The 20,637-nt window shown below is 33.6% G+C and overlaps 2 protein-coding genes across 2 annotated transcripts; both read right to left on the bottom strand.

Moving 5' to 3' along the window:
* Positions 1-9,961: 9,961 nt before the first annotated feature.
* On the bottom strand, positions 9,962-10,615 carry LOC114755178 (disease resistance protein TAO1-like; the record flags this gene model as incomplete). Its single annotated transcript, XM_028944053.1, has 1 exon — positions 9,962-10,615. A coding segment is annotated over one exon (654 nt), but the record flags the coding sequence as incomplete, so codon positions are not given.
* Positions 10,616-11,504: 889 nt separating this feature from the next.
* LOC114755179 (putative disease resistance protein RGA1) lies at positions 11,505-13,513 on the bottom strand. The gene is made up of 2 exons (XM_028944054.1): positions 11,670-13,513; positions 11,505-11,541 (listed from the first exon to the last, which is right to left on the bottom strand). Exons 1-2 carry the CDS (start codon positions 13,511-13,513, stop codon positions 11,505-11,507), a joined length of 1,881 nt encoding a protein of 626 aa, XP_028799887.1.
* Positions 13,514-20,637: the final 7,124 nt, after the last annotated feature.

Below are 20,637 nucleotides of genomic sequence, written 5' to 3' on the forward strand. Positions count from 1 at the left end.
ATGCTATATTTTTTTCACAACAATCTGGTCATTATCAAAAGAAATGTAGTTAGTTCTATTAAGAAGTGTGGTAAATTTCATAACCCACTTAACTTAATTTGCTTCACAACAATGTAGTTATTAATATAACAAATCTATTAAGTTCCATTACCAAATGAATTCGATTCTAATAACAAGTCAACTTTCTTAGCGTTACAGAAAAATATCAATACATATATGGTCATTCACATCCCAAGTGTCGTCATTTCATCACAACCAACCAAGACTATTTACTACTTAAATAACGAAATTTACTGCTCAGGTAATAAAATTTATTACTCCTTTTCGAATTATCAGAACAGAGCATAAAATACAAACTAACAAAATAGCAGACTTTAAGAGCAAACTTCATTGGAAGATAGCAGAAAGTTAACCAATATAAATGAACCCCATTATACAGATAAAAAGTCACAGGAAAATCCCATAGAACTAAAAGATTGGTTCCTTATTTTATTTGATTAAAAACAATTAAAAAATTGAAAGTAATAGACTTCAAAGGAATGCATCAGTACATATACTTAGTATGAACAACACTCAAGAAAAATGGGAACAAACAAAGTTAACCCTTTTCGTGATGATGGCTCAATGGTTGAAGCTTCTCACAGATGCTATACACATTTCTCACTGAAACTATCCTTGACGGTGGCAATGCAAGTGGACGACTTTGGAGAGCGGTGGCTTTAATTTGTAGTTTGGGTGAGTCGATGACTTGGGATAACGAGGGCTTCACAGTTTGGGTGAGTGGAAAAGTTAGGAGATTAACAGCTTTTTGGTTCCGGTGAGACGATGACTTTGGCAAATTTGAAGAAGATGAGTCTGGGTGAGTAAGAATTTTGTGAGAACTAGGACAGTGAATACTTTCCTTTTCAAGACATTTAAGGGGTATTTTAGTCTTTCTATCAAAATGTGAGTATTCCATATTCATACCTTATGCTCTTGTTTTACTTATTTAGATGATCTTTTTGTCCTTTTCAATTTCAGTAACTATTTTCAGGTCATTTTTCCAAAGGTTTTTTAAATATATACCCAGATTTTGTTGAAATGGATGACAAGGAAACCGATTATTATATTCACCCAATATAAGCATTTGGCATGTAAGCAAGTGCTGGCCAATCCAAATCCTCTAAACATCGTCCATATCTTTTCGTTAAAAGCAGAGCAATAAAAAATGAAAAGATGTTGCAATGATGTGAGACTCATTGAGTCCGGAAATAAATCCAAAGCACATAGCTCATTTTTAGCTTCTAGATACCCCTTTTCTGCGCATTCTGTGCTTCGTTACATTAATTTTATCATTTTTTCTTACATTAATGGTAGTTCAATTTTTCAATATACGGACATATTCTTCTCTTTCTAAAAATACTTATTTTTATGGAAAATAACGCTTCTTTTATAATATTGTTAGTGTTTTACACACATGGTCTATTATTTTTCTTAGTAAGGCTGGCTTCTTACACCTTGACAGACACGGTCTATTCTTTTTTGTAGATGGAAGTTCCAAAACTTTGATGATAGTAAATGTCTGTCCAAATGTTAAAAATTTGTGTAAGACATGATCATCTCTCAATTTCTCCACCATAGCTCGAAATTTTGTATTAAGCCTAAGAAATTGAGATACAATTAAGAAGTGGAGAGATGTTGTAAGTTCTTCTGTGACCTGCTTCCTTCTGTGCAAATGATTTCATGCTCTACTTTTATGCCTAGATTATAGATATGAGTATTTTCATCAATATTACTTTCATCGGCCAATGCTTGAAATGTATGTATTTGCATATATCTATCTTGAAGGTTTAACAACAAGATTACCGTCATCACTTCAGATTTCGTGGAAAGTAGTTTAGTATACTATCTCCATTTCAAAATAATTGTTGATTTTAAATTATGCACAAGGATTAAGAAATTTAATATAGCCTAGAGTGCAATAATATCTAATACTATTTGACTAAAATACTCTTAATTTTCCATTTTGTATTTGACTTTTTCTCCATTGGTTTATTAATGAAGGATAAAATGGACATATTAATTAATACTTTATTGAAACTTCAAAGAGACAATTGTTTTGAAACAACACATGAGCTTCAAATTAGCAATCATTTTGAAACAGAGGAAGTGATAACTTATTAACCAATTGAGTATTGGAAATGGTGCGAGGAAAGAATTGTTTGGCTTCTATCTAGGCTTGCTACTTAATCAAATTTATATGAGGAGAAAAAGTGTAATTTAGGGCCTACTTGGAGTTCATTATATTCCCCTATTGTATACATTCTCAATGTGAGTGGGAAGCTTGTAAAAGGTGTAAAAAGTGTTTTACAGCAAGAGAAGGAAGCTTGGAAAGACTTTGAGCCCATGAAGGGTGTGAGTAAGTTGGTGTGTGTTGTTCAGTATGCTCTTGTGAAGAGTGTTCAAGGTAAATGGGTTACTAGATGAACTTTAACGTGCTGTAATGAGATTATGATTCAAAGATGTTCAATAAGGGTAATGTCTTAGAATCATGATTGAATAAAATGTTCTTTTTTGTTTTTTTTATAGGATTTTTATCCCTCATGAATATACAAATGGTACAAGGGTTTTTTGGAATCCAACTTTTTATGAAGTCCACTATATGAGGAGGGAGCTGCTAAAGGAAACTGGGAGGAATTGAGCTGTTTAGGACGTACAGAGGTGTAGTTTGAAATTAGAATGTGTGGGCTATGTATTTAGGATGGGATTTGGCTATGTACTAAGTATGTAATCACACCTCTTTTGTTGGTAGGGTTTGAATGCTGGCGATGTATATATCCAGGTGCGATTATAATTTCGTGGTTTAATATGTGGTTGGTCTGTGCCACATTCGTATGTTTAATATAAATTTAGCATGTAAATATGTATGGTTTGAAGTGATGAATACTTTTTAATATGTACTTCATTCTGTGTTAGTAAATGTTCTGTATCTTCATAATCATTGCCTCAGAAGTATGAATGGACCAACTTGAAACTTCTCAACAATCATACATGACTATTATGGCTAACATACCAAGTTCAACCCAAATTGTGTAATGAAATAGTTTATGAAGTTGAATGCATACAAAATCGATAGTTATGTTACAGGATGACTGCTATTGATTAAATATTTAATTCGATGCTTTAAGTTTATGATTCATAAGTTTACACAGCTTAGAGCTAATGAAAAATAGCATTGATATATGTTGCTGTGCATGAAAAGATAAACTATTAATGTAATAATTTAATTTAATAGTGTATTTAGAGATTATACATTTATTAAAGTGAATCAGAAAATATTTTTGTCATGGGTTAATAGCTAAAGTAGTAGTCTTGGTTTAATTAGTTACCAGATACCATGTTCAAGTAAAAAGATACATTGTGAAACTTGAATGTTTAGATATTAAGCGTGGTTATGCGAATTGTCTTTTTCATTGGCACAAGTAAGTCCTCGCCTCCAACCATCTTTTTGGACTTTTTTGAAGTCAATGTAGGTATAGAGAAGAAGTTGCTCACTGGCGTGTTTTGTTTGTTAAAGTACTTGCTTGATTTGAATTTGCAGCATGCGTTTGTGAACTGTAGATGTGTATCTTACTGATATATTTTATGCTGGTTGTTAACTTTTACTGTTTTAACGTGGTTGTCAAGTTGTTGCATGTGAATTCTACTGACAGAAGTTATTATCATTTTGTTGATTCTGAAAGCTGCAGCAAAAGTGACATGGGTGTGAGATGTGGGATTAGAAAAATATAGATTTGCACTTTTTGGTTGCAGGATAAACTACTGAAATAAAGCATATGTGTATCCAGGTAAAGGGATCAGTGTTTTTATGCAAAGTTAATTTTGGTAGCTCAAGTTCGCGTCTGTTGTGTCTGTTGGGAAAAAAATATTTAGTTTAGTTTATGAAGATCCCGACATGGGTGTGAGACATGGCCACGTGGGGATACTAACATATAGATATGGACCTTTTGGTTGCAGGGCACATTAAGGAAAAGATCACAGGAGGAATTAGTCGGTGGAATCAGCTTTTTCATGTAAAGGTAGTTTTAGAAGCTTCAGTACGCATCAGAGTGTATACGTTGGAAAAGTTGAAGTCTGCATCAGTAAAGTAAAAAAGTTAAGTGTTTTTCACACCTACATTTCATTTTTTGTGTTTAATTCACCCCTCTTCGTTTTTCATGTATACTTAGTTTTGGATTCTTCAGTGCGCAGCTGGATATGTACGAGAAAACAAATATTAAGTTTACTTTATGCAGTTTATAGATAGTTGTCAAACGTGGGTTGAATATACTTAATCTATTGAAAATGTTGCTGTTGCGTGAAAGTCGAAGGTCAAATCTACAGTACATATTACTATATTGATTGAAGTTTAATACGTGGGTATGAGACGTGGGGGAAAACTGAGTTCAACTGTCTCAGTCATGGGAAATACAAAGTTAACTTGTACTAAATATTTTGCTTATAAAAAGAAAGAAGCAAAAGTAAAATAAACTATTATTTAATTAGATATGAAAACTGTTATTTATCCCGTCTCACTACGTAGAGAACCATATATAAGTTTATTTGAGCTTAATCCAATAATTAGGGGCAATGGTCTGTGAACATAATTGAACTTTTATTCATTAATAGTTTATATTTAATTTTGTGTTTTGTGAGCCCCGGAGTATATTTGAGACCTGTTAAGGAATGGAGTTCGCCATGGATGGTAGACTGACAAATTATGCGTGCATTCAGTTAGTTTTTAATCATGATTGTGTTTCAATGTGAAGGATCTTAAGTAACATATCATCTTTCCATTGCCCAATGTTGCATGGCTCTGAAAATGTTAAGGTATGTTAAGACATGTCAGGATTATGAGGACCTGCAACACGTTTACTCTGGTTTTGCAGTATTGCATTGATAGCATGTTTTTCTGGCTTTTCTTGATCGTTCTGGGAATGATAAGACATGATAATGTGCTGTTTTGGATGCAGTCAGTTTTAAAAATCATGAAATACTTCTTGAATCTGTTTACTCAATCTATCTAATTATGATCTTCAATATTTTAGTTTGTGAATCAATATGTGATGTTTTTCAACTGTTCATTGTAGCATTGACATCTAAATTTTAGTTTAGATACCGATAGTATTTTAAGATTGTACATGATTGACATTCAGAAAAAGGATTATTGTGATCTAAAATATAATTACCTATGTGTTTACCGTGTGCGTATGTTAAAATAAAGTCATCCATTGCATTTTGAAAAAATGAGTCTACTCAAATTCTGATGGAAAACAAATGCTGTAATATCTAATAATTAATGAATAATAAATAATATATTAATGTATTAGTTTTCGCATTTAACTTGGGTTCCGTTTTTTTAATTTTTCCCGTCATTCTTTTTTCTCTAAATGATGCTTAAATATGAGAGTTTTAATGAGTCTCATTTTTCGATATAGATACCGCCATAATGGGCTTTGATTTCTCAAGAAATTACTCAATCCATCTAATTTATGTAGTTGTTATTGATTATATAGTTTTGATTTTTTTTTCCGTTTGTTCAGTTCGGACTAATTCATTTTTAAATGCTTCATGATTTTACACATAAATTGGCGAGCATAAATTTATAAGGACGGTGTATGATGGAACATGTAGTTCATACGTTTTGTTTTTTCAAATGAATTAATTTCATCATGCATGGAAGATATTATTTTTGTTCAATTTAGTGTTGAATCCTATTTCAGTAAAAACTAATTTTCGAATTTAGATCCAATTAATTAATTACATTGATGATGGGAGAGTGGGGATTGATTTTTGCGGCAGCAAATAAATATCATGAAAGTCCATGCTACCCGTGCATCGCGCGGGGTAATTTGCTAGTAATAGAGAATAGGAAGACAAGGATCCTTAATTGAATGATCCATGATGTGGCAGTGTTTTTTTCATTATTTATATTATTTAAAAATTAAAATATTTAACCTTCGTTCATTAAATTCAAAAGCAGATGGAAATAGAGTTAACTTCATACAACTAATATTACATTCGAAGAAAAAATGTTATATTAAGGGGGAAAATTCTGCCATTATATAAATTATTGTCTTTATCAGATAACAAAGGCGTCAAGAAAAGAATACAGGTTGCTTCTACCATTTTATTTTCAACAGGACAAATTCTTTTCTCCGATTGAGATAAACTCTTGGTGAGAAGAATTAATTTGTGTGAGAGAAAAGAATAGCGAGATTCTCATGCCTACTTTAATAAATAACTTATTCTCATACATTAATAAAGAGTTTCATATAGTAAGGGGGTGTGTGAGAGAGATTTTCAAGTTAAAAATGGTATTTATTCATGAACTCTTTAAGTTATAAATCTGTTTGATATTTTTTGAATAGCAAAATTACAATAACATTTCTACTTTCTAAAAAAAATGTCACAGGAATCACCTTTTTATGATATACTACCTGCGATCTTAATTATAAGTTCTCATTTGTAGACTACAAATGAGGTCTTATAATTAAGGCTGGAGGTAATGTGTGTATCAAATGTTTAGGTTTGATTTTCCAACACTATGTATGCAAGATGTTCAAGCATCAAACAAGGAATCTCAAAGCCAGATTTAAAGTTTGTATGAACTATTAGAGCCAAATTATGAACTTTCTTATATTCTTTATTACATTCTTGTTTATTCTAACAAATGATTAAAAAACCTCAAAGAAGGTAAGGTAATAAGACACCAATTTTGTATTCCCAGAGAACATATAAAATGTAAACAATTTTGAAACCCCTATATGTACTGATACATATATTAGATTCTTTGTGGACTCTTGATGTGATTCCAAACAGAGTGCTTTATGAGTCTAAGGTTCTTTAATAATGATGTGACACTGTTACAGATTAAAAAAAAGACGCCAATTTAGAGCATTATTGGAAGAGTTAAATTAGTCTATGTAATTATGAAGTGAGATTTGCTTTTTTTTTTTTTTTTTATGAATCCAAATAACTGCAACCATCAATTTGTAGCTTCCCTAATGATGTTAGATTCCTTATATATCCACTTTGAGAACCTTAAAATATGCTCCATTGACAAAAAATAGTTATTTCATTATTATAATAACGTGGATTCTTGCCTTTATCAAGAAATGCTCTTCTTTGTTTTGTGGAGTTAGTGATGGAGATAACTTCGGCACAAGTTAATGAAACTGCGATAATACTCATGAGATGAGAAAAAAATGATAGGTTGACGGGTATTTTTTTTCCTGTTTGAATTAAGAAGAAGAGTAATTAAACAGAACAACTCAACATGCCAAAGCTTTTAGTGAAAAAGAAAATATACTTTTGGCAAAATTAATAATTTTGTCTGCTTTGTTACATTAATTTTGTACGGTCAAGATTTAATTTAAATTTATTTTATATTTTAAGTTGGTTTTTATTTGGCTAAAATATACTTTTGGTCCTTTAACTTTACATAAAATTTTATTTTGGTCCTTTTACTTTAAAAAGTAAACTTTTAGTCCCCTAACCCTAGAATCGTTAACAAAAAATGATGATATTGAGCTCTTGAATGTTGATAAAACATTACTAAATGCTATAATATTAAATTTAATTTTCAAAACAACAATTATTGTTACAAAACATCATCATTTAAGACTAATACTTTTAGGGTTAAAAGACCTAAAGTATAATTTTTGAATTTAAGAGACTAAAATGAAACCTTACATAAAGTTAAGGGACTAAAAATATATTTTAGCCTTTTTATTTTAAGAGACATGTAATCTAAAACAAAGATAATTTTATAATTCTCACTTTTAAAAAAATCATTAAAATAAATGTACAAGAGAATTTTTGAATTTGCACTATACTTACAAATAGGATTAAACTCACAACCTCTCAATTACAAGAGAATACCGATATTGTTAGGCTACAACGCCTTTTTTAGTGAAAACGAAAATCTCCTTTAATTAAATCGCAGCAAGTCAACATATAAAAAATGAGTCAAAACAAAAATAAAGAAATCTCCATGATTGTAGACCACTGAGCTCGCTGTCATACCGATAAATAAATAAGGAAGAAATCATCAAGTCCCTCTCGTTAGGGTTAAAAAAAATTTGAATTACCTTGTTAAAAACAATTTTACCATGTATAAGATCAGTATGTGAAAATAATATTATCTTAATTTGTATAAAAATATTTTTTTGAGTATTTTTAAGAATAAGCAAACAGCAACCGTTCTATTTAAACAGGCCATGGAAAAGAAAGTTTAAAATGTACTGTATGACATATTTTTAAATATTATTTAACTTTTTAAATGGTTTTGTAAAACATACGTTGTAAAATATATTTTTGGCAAAATTAATATTTTAGTCCTTCACTTTTAAAATTTACTTTCTGGTAGTTAAAAAAAAACTTTAAACTCACTTAAAACTTAATCTCTTAATTATGAGTCGATGTGACTTAATTCTTAAACTTTCGATTGGCCTCTGATTCCCTCGTCTTTTAATTTTTTATATTACCATTCTTATTATCCATAACTCATCTTATGTGACAAAGTTGTGTTTCCAACTCAGATCCACATGGCTCCTCCCTCCCAAAAACTCCATGCCACTTCACCACCTCTTCTGATGCTCCCCAACTCGGCGTCTTTCCGTTCAGCTTTGGCGATGACACCATCTCCCATGCTTGTCGTCAAAACCCGCATTAGCTTATTTTCTTGAGCTCATATTGACACCAAGCATTTTAGTTAGAGTCAGTAAAATTTTCCCAAAACATTGATTCAATTATTTTACTCTTTTGGCGATAAAATAAAAAAAAAATTGACATTCAGCACCGTCCACGAAATTCCTCATCTATTAAAAAAATTGACAAACACAACAAGTATTTAAGAAAGCCATTTTATTATTTACTCTGAAACCATTTCTTTTTGTTTTTAAATAAAAAATATTTTGGCCCAAGTAGCTCTTAATTCGAAATATTGTCTTGAATGTGACATTCCATAAGAAGCTTTTAACTCAAAACTGTGCGAAGACTGTATAATGTAAGCATTTAAGCGGAATAATGCTAACCCATAACATGTGATATCATTTAAGCAATTACATTTACACAACATCAAATCCGGGAAATATAAAAATTCTACTTCAGCACAATTTCCACAATTTGTTCATTGATCAACAGAGTCAATAGTGATTCAAAGTCCTTTTAAAAGAGTTCAGACCACAACTTCAAAGATTCCGTAAATGCGCAAGAAATAGAATTTGGACTTGACCAGCAGCGGCAGCAACATCTTTTCCTGAACAAGTAACATAGCAGCGGCACGCACAAACACATGATGAGGACTGCAATAGAAAGTTTAAAAAAGAATAGTGGGGAATATAAGCCGCGTGAAACAATCCATCAAGAGAAGAATGGAGTTAAAGGTCATACCTTGATTTTGTTGAAACGGATGATCAGAAAGCCAATTGTTTATTCACCGGGGCCAATAAACATTTGGTATGTGAGCAAGTCCTGGCCAATCCACACCCTTTAAATCCGGTCCGTATCTTTGCTTTAAAGCAAAGCAACCACTGACATGAAAATGTAGCAATGATGTGAGACTCTTTATTGAGTATGGAAGTGATGCCAAAGAAGTGCAGCCAGAGAGGTCAAGAGACTGCAATGATGTGAGATTTCCGATGGACTCTGGAAGTGATGCCAAAGAAGTGCAGCCAGAGAGGCCAAGAGACTGTAATGATGTGAGATTTCCGATGGACTCCGAAAGTGATGCCAAAGAGGTACAGCTATAGAGGTTAAGAGACTGCAATGATGTGAGATTTCCGATGGACTCCGGAAGTGATGCCAAAGAAGTGCAACCAGAGAGGTCAAGAGACTGCAATGATGTAAGATTTCCGATGGATTGCGGAGGTGATGCCAAAGAAGTGCAGCCAGAGAGGTCAAGAGACTGCAATGATGTGAGATTTCCGATGGACTCCGGGAGTGATGCCAAAGAAGTGCAGCCAGAGAGGTCAAGAGACTGCAATGATGTGAGATTTCCGATGGACTCCAAAAGTGATGCCAAAGAAGTGCAGCCAGAGAGGTCAAGAGACTGCAATGATGTGAGATTTCCGATGGACTCCGAAAGTGATGCCAAAGAAGTGCAGACAGAGAGGTAAAGAGACTGTAAAGATGTGAGATTTCCGATGGACTCCGGAAGTGATGCCAAAGAAGTGCAACCAGAGAGGTCAAGAGACTGCAATGATGTAAGATTTCCGATGGATTGCGGAGGTGATGCCAAAGAAGTGCAGCCAGAGAGGTCAAGAGACTGCAATGATGTGAGATTTCCGATGGACTCCGGGAGTGATGCCAAAGAAGTGCAGCCAGAGAGGTCAAGAGACTGCAATGATGTGAGATTTCCGATGGACTCCAAAAGTGATGCCAAAGAAGTGCAGCCAGAGAGGTCAAGAGACTGCAATGATGTGAGATTTCCGATGGACTCCGAAAGTGATGCCAAAGAAGTGCAGACAGAGAGGTAAAGAGACTGTAAAGATGTGAGATTTCCGATGGACTCCGGAAGTGATGCCAAAGAAGTGCAGCGAAAGAGGTAAAGAGACTGCAATGATGTGAGATTTCCGATGAACTTCGGAAGTGATGCCAAAGAAGTGCAGCCAGATAGGTCAAGAGACTGCAATGATGTGAGATTTCCGATGGACTCCGAAAGTGATGCCAAAGAAGTGCAGTGAGAGAGGTAAAGAGACTGCAATGATGTCAGATTTCCGATAGACTCCAGAAGTGATGCCAAAGAAGTGCAGTCAGAGAGGTCAAGAGACTGCAATGATGTGAGATTTCCGATGGACTCCGAAAGTGATGCCAAAGAGGTACAGCTATAGAGGTTAAGAGACTGCAATGATGTGAGATTTCCGATGGACTCCGGAAGTGATGCCAAAGAAGTGGAGCCAGAGAGGTCAAGAGACTGCAATGATGTGAGATTTCCGATGGACTCTGGAAGTGATGCCAAAGAAGTGCAGCCAGAGAGGCCAAGAGACTGTAATGATGTGAGATTTCCGATGGACTCCGAAAGTGATGCCAAAGAGGTACAGCTATAGAGGTTAAGAGACTGCAATGATGTGAGATTTCCGATGGACTCCGGAAGTGATGCCAAAGAAGTGGAGCCAGAGAGGTCAAGAGACTGCAATGATGTAAGATTTCTGATGGATTGCGGAGGTGATGCCAAAGAAGTGCAGCCAGAGAGGTTAAGAGACTGCAATGATGTGAGATTTCCGATGGACTCTGGAAGTGATGCCAAAGAAGTGCAGCTAGAGAGGCGAAGAGACTGCAATGATGTGAGATTTCCGATGGACTCTGGAAGTGATGCCAAAGAAGTGCAGGCAGAGAGGTCAAGAGACTGCAATGATGTGAGATTTCTGATGGACTCTGGAAGTGATGCCAAAGAAGTGCAGCGAGAGAGGTTAAGAGACTGCAATGATGTGAGATTTCCGATGGACTCTGGAAGTGATGCCAAAGAAGTGCAGCTAGAGAGGCTAAGAGACTGCAATGATGTGAGATTTCCGATGGACTCTGGAAGTGATGCCAAGGAAGTGCAGTTAGAGAGGTTAAGAGACCGCAATGATGTGAGATTTCTGATGGACTCTGGAAGTGATGCCAAAGATAAACAACCATTAAGTTTTAGGGTCAACAAGTTATACAACTTGCTGATTCCTCGTGGGAGCTTCTTGAGTTTATGATTCCCACTTAAATCAAGATATCTCAAATGCTTCAAGTGTCCAATGCTCTCTGGAATTTTCAACTCCTGATCTTCAAGAACCAATACACGTAAGCGCTTTGGAAGTGATGGTGTAGGCCTGCAAATCGGATTAAAAACTCTTGACGAAGATTGACTCAAGATAAATTCCAAATCCCCTTGTAGGAACAAAATTGTTCTCATTTTTTTGGTGTTGGCATTGCCAAGTGAAAGCTTCCAAGCACCGTCAAAATGACTTGACATATGACGAATCCGATCACCAAATTTCTCTTTTTCTATCTTTTCACTTTTGACAATGTAACACTCATTTTTAGTGATTGATTGTGCTAGATCATGTATGAGGTCATGCATCTTACATGACCATATGTCCCCAAGAGAATCTTGCACCACATCTTGAAACAAACACCTCGACAGCAACTGCTTGAAACACTCATCACCAGCATCCTCCAAGCACTTATATTTATCCAAGGGAATGAACCCCTCAGCTATCCACAGCCGAATTAGTGTTTCTCTCTCAATCTCGTAGTCTTTTGGAAACAAAGAGCAAAATGCAAAACAATTTTTCAAATGGGAGGGAAGATGATCATAACTAAGTTTAAGGATAGAAAAAATCTTATTATCCTCAGAATCTATATTTGCAAGATCATTGTCCCTAAAAGATGACCACTCTGCCAACTTTTTTGTGAACAATAGGCTACCAATGGTTCTTATTGCGAGTGGAACTCCAGCACATTTTTTCACAATATCCTTTCCAATCCCTACCAACTCTTGATTGTCAGGTTCTTTTCCATCCTGAAAAGCCACTCTACAAAACAGCTCCCAAGAGGTTTCAAAATCCAAATCATTTAAGTTAAAAGGTGCAACCGTGCCCATTATTTGTGCCACTTCTGTACTACGTGTAGTGACAACGATCATACTCCCTTTTCTTCCATCTTTGAACAAGTTTTCTAATTTAAGCCATTCACCACGATTCTTAATATTCCAAACATCATCTAACACAAGTAGAAAACGTTTCCCCTCAATTTTTTGCCTTAATAGTTCGCGGGCACCATCAGATGTTTCCTGCTTAATGATCTTTTGAGCTAACGTGTTATTGGAAAGTTGATGGGATTCATCAGACACACAAACCCACATCATAAGCTCAAAATGATTTTTAACAGCCACATCATTATACACTTGCTGAGCAAGTGTCGTCTTCCCCAATCCTCCAATCCCAACTATGGGAACTACTGCGACATCATTTTTCACATCAGGGTTTAAAAGGATCCTAACAAGATGCATTCTTTCCTCGTCTCTCCCGACAACATCTTGTTTGCTCACAAATGGGTCGGTTAGTCTCCATTCATGACACTCATTCGAAGTACTCGAAACGCTCTCATGCAATTGGAGCGGATTCCTTTCATCATAAATCTCATTTAGATTCTTCCTAATTGCCCTAATTTTTCGACCCATTTTATGTGCACAAACAATTCGGTTTGATTTGGAGAAGAATATGCGTACCTCCTTCGCCATTTTATCTTTGGTCATCACTTGCCTTGCTAGCTCCTCAGCAGAGTAGGCATCCAACAAGTCTTCGGCATCAAGCAACATATCTCTCAGCTTTTGTAGCCAATCATTGATCGCTTCAGTTTTCGTGGCCTTCCTCTCAGCGTCACGAAGCACGGCTTTAATTCCAGTGACTTTCCTCTTCATAGTCTCCAAATCATCTTGGAAGTTGCAAAGAAGGTCAAGCTCTTTAGCAGCTAAAGAGCCCAGTAGCCCAATGACATTCTCAGCAATGGCTTCCATTGTTGATCGATGGGAAACTCAAATGGGGTGTCAATGATAAGGAGAGTTATACGGATAAATTGTTGGGAAATATTTGTGGATTTCTTCCCAGCATATAATGAAGCGTTTATAATTATATGTGTGTGTATGTTTATATATGTAGCTATATATAGCCTTGTTTTGAGTGCTTCACGAGGACAAAAGAATATTTGATGCTTCTGTCATTCAACGAAGTAAAAGACCACATTCTTTTCCCCACTAATAATAATAATAATATATTGACGTGAAGAAGATTAGCAAAAGAGAAACGAATAAAATGACTTGCTTTAGGAAATAGCTTCATACACGTCACGGATATATGTTCTTCAAGTTCCTACGATTGAATTTTTTTTAGTACTTCCAACAGAAAATGCCAAAACTATAATAACGTTCTTAGTTAAAGAGAATGTTAATGGAAAGTAGACAGTTACTTAGTTCTAAAGCCAGTAACGGAAAATTATTGAGGAAGGAAAGAATGAGAGACTCAGTGTGAAAAAGAATGGAGACAAACCGCAAATGCACGCTTATCTTATCGGAGAGAAAATGGTATTTTTTGGCCGGAGACATGAATTCATATGTTACCTCCGGTCCTAAATATAAGAGTTGGTTGACTAATTTGAGAATATTAAAAAAATAAGTTAAATTAGTTATTTATAATAAATAAATATTATCTTTTCTAAAATATCCTTACTAATTAAGTGTATTAGTTAGAACTGCTATTATTAGAAAGACTCCTTTGAAGGGAAAAAAAAGCACAAGTATAAGAAACAAAATGGATTGGGGGTCTTATATTTAGAACTAAAATAAAAGTGAAATGAGATCTTATATTAAGGACCGGAGTTAGTACTTATCTTGCTCAAAGAAAACAATATGACATCATCGTTCTGTGTCATGATATAACAATGAATATGTCGCATTAGATACTTATTTTGCCGTTAAATATCAAAATTGTATATTAGTGCTATATCAATGTCAATAACAAATTCAAATTAAATTAGGGCTAAAGGACACGTAGCATTTCAAACTATTTTTTTTAGGTACATCTAGCACCATAAAATATTTTGAGGTGTATCCAACGTCCTGAAATATTTTTTTCAAGTGCGTTTAATACATTTAAGTATTTTTTGATACATTCAACATCCTAACATTTTTTTGTTGTTGCAATCAGCACACTAAAATATGCTTTGGTACATCCAACACCAAAGCAAAAAAATTTCAGGGGTTTGGACGCTCCAAAAAAAAAAACTTCAAAAATACTGAATAAATCACAAAATATTTTAGAGCACCCAAGAAAATACTTTAGGATGCTGGATGTATTTTAGTCCATTGAATTAAGGAAGAATGACAAAAAAGGAAATTGAAAATTACCAAATCCCAAATCAGTTTCAATAATGACACTTTATTTAATGTTGACAATATTGAATTTGCAAATTACAACAAATTTTTGTTGACATTTCTTGTTTGGCATTTACAAATTTTTAGTTATTTTTTTGTCATTTTTTCTTAGATTAACAGTAGTTTAATCTTCAATATACAAACATGTTCTTCTCTTTCTAAAAATACTTATTTTTATGGAAAATAACACTTGTTTTATAATATCTTCATATATATTCTAAATATTTTGGTCGAAAGGAGCGTGAATTTTCCTAACTTACTGATTTGAATAGAATTTCATAACTTACTGATTGCTCAAAATTGGACCATTAAACAATTTTCCTTTTTTAATAATATAAACAATTTTCTTTTATGCTAAGCTTAAACAAATAATAGAGAACAGGAACAAATAATGGAGAAGAGGAAGATAAGGATCCTTAATTGCAAGATCCATGACGTAGCAGTGTTTTTTTTCATTATTTTTATCATTTAAAAATTAAAATATTTAACCTTTGTTCATTAAATTCAAAAGCAGGTGGTAATAGAGTTAACTTTATACAAGTGACATTACATTCGAAGAAAAATGTAACATGAAGGGGAAAAAGTCTGCCATTATATAAATTATTGTCTTTATCGGATAACAAGGACGTCAAGAAAAGAATACACGTTACTTCTGCCATTTTATTTTCAACAGGACAAATTCTTTTCTCCGTTTGAGAGAAACTCTTGATGAGAAGAATTAATTTGTTTGAGAGAAAAGAATAACAAGATTCTCATGCCTACTTTAATAAATAATTTATACATTAATAAATAGTTTCATAAAAGTAAGGGGGTGTGTGTGAGAGAGATTTTCAAGTTAAAAATAGTATTTATTCATGAACTCTTTAAGTTATGAATCTGTTTGATATTTTTTCAATAGCAAAATTACAATGACATTTCTACTTTCGAAAAAGAATGTTACCGGAAAATCACCTTTTTATGATATACCTATATTAGGATCAGAGGTAGTGTGTGTATCAAATATTTAGATTTGATTTTTCCAACACCATATATACAGGGATCTTCAAGCATCAAACAAGGAATCTCAAAGGCAGATTTAAAGTTTGTGCGAACTGTGAGACCCAATTATGAATATTCCCATATTCTTTATTCTAACAAATAATAAAGGACCTCGAATAAGTGAAGGTAACAAGACACCAACTCTTTATTCCAAAAGAGCATTTGGAATGTGAACAATTTTGAAAACCCTGCATGTACATATGATACATATATTAGATTCTTTGTGGACGCTTGATGTGATGCCAAAACAGAGCACTTTATGAGTTTAAGCCTCTTTAATAATGACGTGACACTGTTTATATATTATGGAAAAGATGCCAATTTAGAGCATTCTTAGAAGAGTTCAATTAGTCTCTGTAATTATGAAGTGAGATTTGCTGTTCTATTGTGAATCAAAATAACTGCAACCATCAATTTGAAGCTTCCCTAATGATGTGAGATTCTTTATATATCCACTTTGAAAACCTTGAAATATGCTCGATTAACAAAAATAGTTATATCATTATTATAATTACATGGATTCTTGCCTTTACCAAGAAATGTTCTTCTTTGTTTTGTGGAGTTTTTGATGAAGATAACTTCCGCACAAGTTAATGAAACTGCAATAATACTCATGAGATAAAAAAAAAAAAAAGAAAGATCGACTGAAGGGTTTTTTTCCCCCCTGTTTGAATTAAGAACAAGAGTAATTAAACAGAACAACTCAACATGTCAAAGCTGTTAGTGAAAGAGAAAACGTGAGTACAATATTTACAAATATCTGCTGTCAAATTATTCTGTACGTAGATTTTCTTCAAGTTCTTGTATGCCCACAGATCATTGCCGAGGCAACCTCATTAGTCTGTCATTATGGTTTTAAAATTTTCTGTCCCTCATTAGAATTTCTAACAAATTACTTGAAAACTCACTACTAAAGAGGGAATACGGTTTTGGTGCACAAGACCTCATAATTAAGGCAAATCCATATCCATAAGATATAAGAAGTCCACCTCATAATTTCAACGATTTAATCATTCATTTGGAAACACAAGGAAAAATTAAACAGGATTAATTGTGGGTAAAGGTCTTTTTAAAAGCAGTAAAACCACCACCCGGAAGATCCTATAATGCACAAGAAAACTCTAATTGACTTAGATAGAGTAGAAATAACATTTGGACTTTATCGACATTAATATACAAAGAATTGGCGTCCAACAAGATGCTGCAATGATGTGAGCGCTTTATTGAGTCTGGAAATAAGTCCAGAACACGTAGCCCATCTTTGGTTTCTGGATACCCCTTTCTCTCTTATCTATATCCAAAGTACTAGGCTGTCTTTAGGATTTGGGAGCACGCCTTGCATGCTTTGTTACATTAATTTTGTATGATCAAGATTTAATTTAAATTTACTTTATATTTTAAGTTAGTTTTTATTTTGATAGACATGTAATTTAAAAAAAGATAATTTTATAATTCTCACTTTTAAAAAAATCATTAAAATAAATGTACATGAGAATTTTTGAATTTGTATTTTACTTAGAAGTAGGATCAAACTGACAGCCTCTCACCTATAAAAGAATATCAACGTTATTAGGTTACAAGACCTTTTTTCTTTTCTGAAAAAGAAAATCTCCTTTAATCAAATCTTAGCAAGTCAACGGCATGTAAAATTAATACGAGTATCTGAGTTAAAACAAAAATAAAGAAATCTTCCTCCCTGTAATTTTTTTAGACCGATGGCATAGACAACAGGCATAAAAGTCTCTTATTTTAGATCAGTTGTTAACGCATTGTCTGCTTTGTTACATTAATTTTGTACGGTCAAGATTTAATTTAAATTTATTTTATATTTTAAGTTTGTTTTTATTTGGCTAAAATATACTTTTGGTCCTTTAATTTTACATAAAGTTTCATTTTGGTCCCTTTACTTTAAAAAGTAAGCTTTTAGTCCTCTAACCTAGAATCGTTAACAAAAAAATTGAGCTCTTGAATGTTGATAAAGCATTACTAAATGCTATAATATTAAGTTTAATTTTCAAAACAACAATTATTGTTACAAAAAACATTATTTAAGACTAACAATTTCAGGATTAAAAAACTAAAAGTATACTTTTTAAAGTTAAGGGACTAAAATGAAACCCTACATAAAATTAAGAGACCAAATATATACTTTAGCCTTTTTATTTTAAGAGACATGTAATCTAAAACAAAGATAATTTTATAATTCTCACTTTTAAAAAAATCATTAAAATAAATGTACAAGAGAATTTTTGAATTTGCACTATACTTACAAATAGGATTAAACTCACAACCTCTCAATTACAAGAGAATACCGATATTGTTAGGCTACAACGCCTTTTTTGGTGGAAACGAAAATCTCCTTTAATTAAATCGCAGCAAGTCAACAGCATATAAAAAATGAGTCAAAACAAAAATAAAGAAATCTCCATGATTGTAGACCACTGAGCTCGCTGTCATACTGATAAATAAATAAGGAAGAAATCATCAAGTCCCTCTCGTTAGGGTTAAAAAAAATTTTAAATTACCTTGTTAAAAACAATTTTACCATGTATAAGATCAGTATGTGAAAATAATATTATCTTAATTTGTATAAAAATATTTTTTTGAGTATTTTTAAGAATAAGCATACAGCAACCGTTCTATTTAAACAGGCCATGGAAAAGAAAGTTTAAAATGTACTGTATGACATATTTTTAAATATTATTTAACTTTTTAAATGGTTTTGTAAAACATACGGTGTAAAATATATTTTTGGCAAAATTAATATTTTAGTCCTTCACTTTTAAAATTCACTTTTTGGTAGTTAAAAAAAACTTTAAACTCACTTATAAGTCAATCTCTTAATTATGACTTGATGCGACTTAATTCCTAAACTTTCGATTGGCCTCTGATTCCCTTGTCTTTTAATTTTTTATATTACCATTCTTATTATCCATAACTCATCTTATGTGACAAAGTTGTGTTTCCAACTCAGATCCACATGGCTCCTCCCTCCCAAAAACTAAGGTTTTAGTTCTTCAAGTTTAAACTGAGTTTTTAGTTAAAAAAAACTTTAAATTTTCTTATAATTCAGTCCCAACTTAATTCCCGAACTTTTGAGTGGCGTATGACTTCCTCATCTTTTAATTTTTTTTTATATTACTATCTTCATTGTTTATAACTGATCTTATCTCCCATGCTTGTCGGCAAAATCCTCATTAGCATCTTTTTCTTGAGCTCATATTGACACCAAGCATTTTAGTCAGAGCAGTCAATAAAATTTTGCTCTTTTGGTGAAGGAAAAAATAAATAAAAAAATTGATATTCAACAACGTCCACGAAATTCCTCATCTATTAAGAAAATAATTGACGGACACAACAAATATTTAAGAAAGCCATTTTATTATTTACTCTGAAACCATTTCTTTTTGTTTTTAAATAAAAAATATTTTGGCCCAAGTAGCTCTTAATTCAAAATATTGTCTTGAACGTGACATTCCATAAGAAGATTTTAACTCAAAACTGTGCGAAGACTGTATAATGTAAGCATTTAAGCGGAATAATGCTAACCCATAACATGTGATATCATTTAAGCAATTACATTTACACAACATCAAATCCGGGAAATATAAAAATTCTACTTCAGCACAATTTCCACAATTTGTTCATTGATTAACAGAGTCAATAGTGATTCAAAGTCCTTTTAAAAGAGTTCAGACCACAACTTCGAAGATTCCGTAAATGCGCAAGAAATAGAATTTGGACTTGACCAGCAGCGGCAGCAACATCTTTTCCTGAACAAGTAACATAGCAGCGGCACGCACAAACACATGATGAGGACTCCAAGAGAAAGTTTAAGAAAGAATAGTAGGGAATATAAGCCGCGTGAAACAATCCATCAAGAGAAGAATGGAGTTAAAGGTCATACCTTGATTTTGTTGAAACGGATGATCAGAAAGCCAATTGTTTATTCACCGGGCCAATAAACATTTGGTATGTGAGCAAGTCCTGGCCAATCCACACCCTTTAAATCCGGTCCGTATCTTTGCTTGAAAGCAAAGCAACCACTGACATGAAAATGTTGCAATGATGTGAGACTCTTTATTGAGTATGGAAGTGATGCCAAAGAAGTGCAGCCAGAGAGGCCAAGAGACTGCAATGATGTGAGATTTTCGATGGACTCTGGAAGTGATGCCAAAGAAGTGCAGCCAGAGGGGCCAAGAGACTGCAATGATGTGAGATTTCCGATGGACTCTGGAAGTGATGCCAAAGAAGTGCAGCCAGAGGGGCCAAGAGACTGCAATGATGTGAGATTTCCGATGGACTCTGGAAGTGATGCCAAAGAAGTGCAGGCAGAGAGGTCAAGAGACTGCAATGATGTGAGATTTCCGATGGACTCTGGAAGTGATGCCAAAGAAGTACAGCCAGAGAGGTCAAGAGACTGCAATGATGTGAGATTTCCGATGGACTCTGGAAGTGATGCCAAAGAAGTGCAGTTAGAGAGGTCAAGAGATTGCAATGATGTGAGATTTCCTATGGACTCTGGAAGTGATGCCAAAGAAGTGCATACACAGAGGTAAAGAGACTGTAATGATGTGAGATTTCCGATGGACTCTGGAAGTGATGCCAAAGAATTACAGCTAAAGAGGCTAAGAGACTGCAATGATGTGAGATTTCCGATGGACTCTGGAAGT

This window comes from Neltuma alba, unplaced genomic scaffold (genome assembly GCF_004799145.2).
Source record: "Neltuma alba isolate B1F8T4 unplaced genomic scaffold, ASM479914v2 tig00010233_pilon, whole genome shotgun sequence".
In the NCBI taxonomy this organism is placed as follows: Eukaryota; Viridiplantae; Streptophyta; class Magnoliopsida; order Fabales; family Fabaceae; genus Neltuma; species Neltuma alba.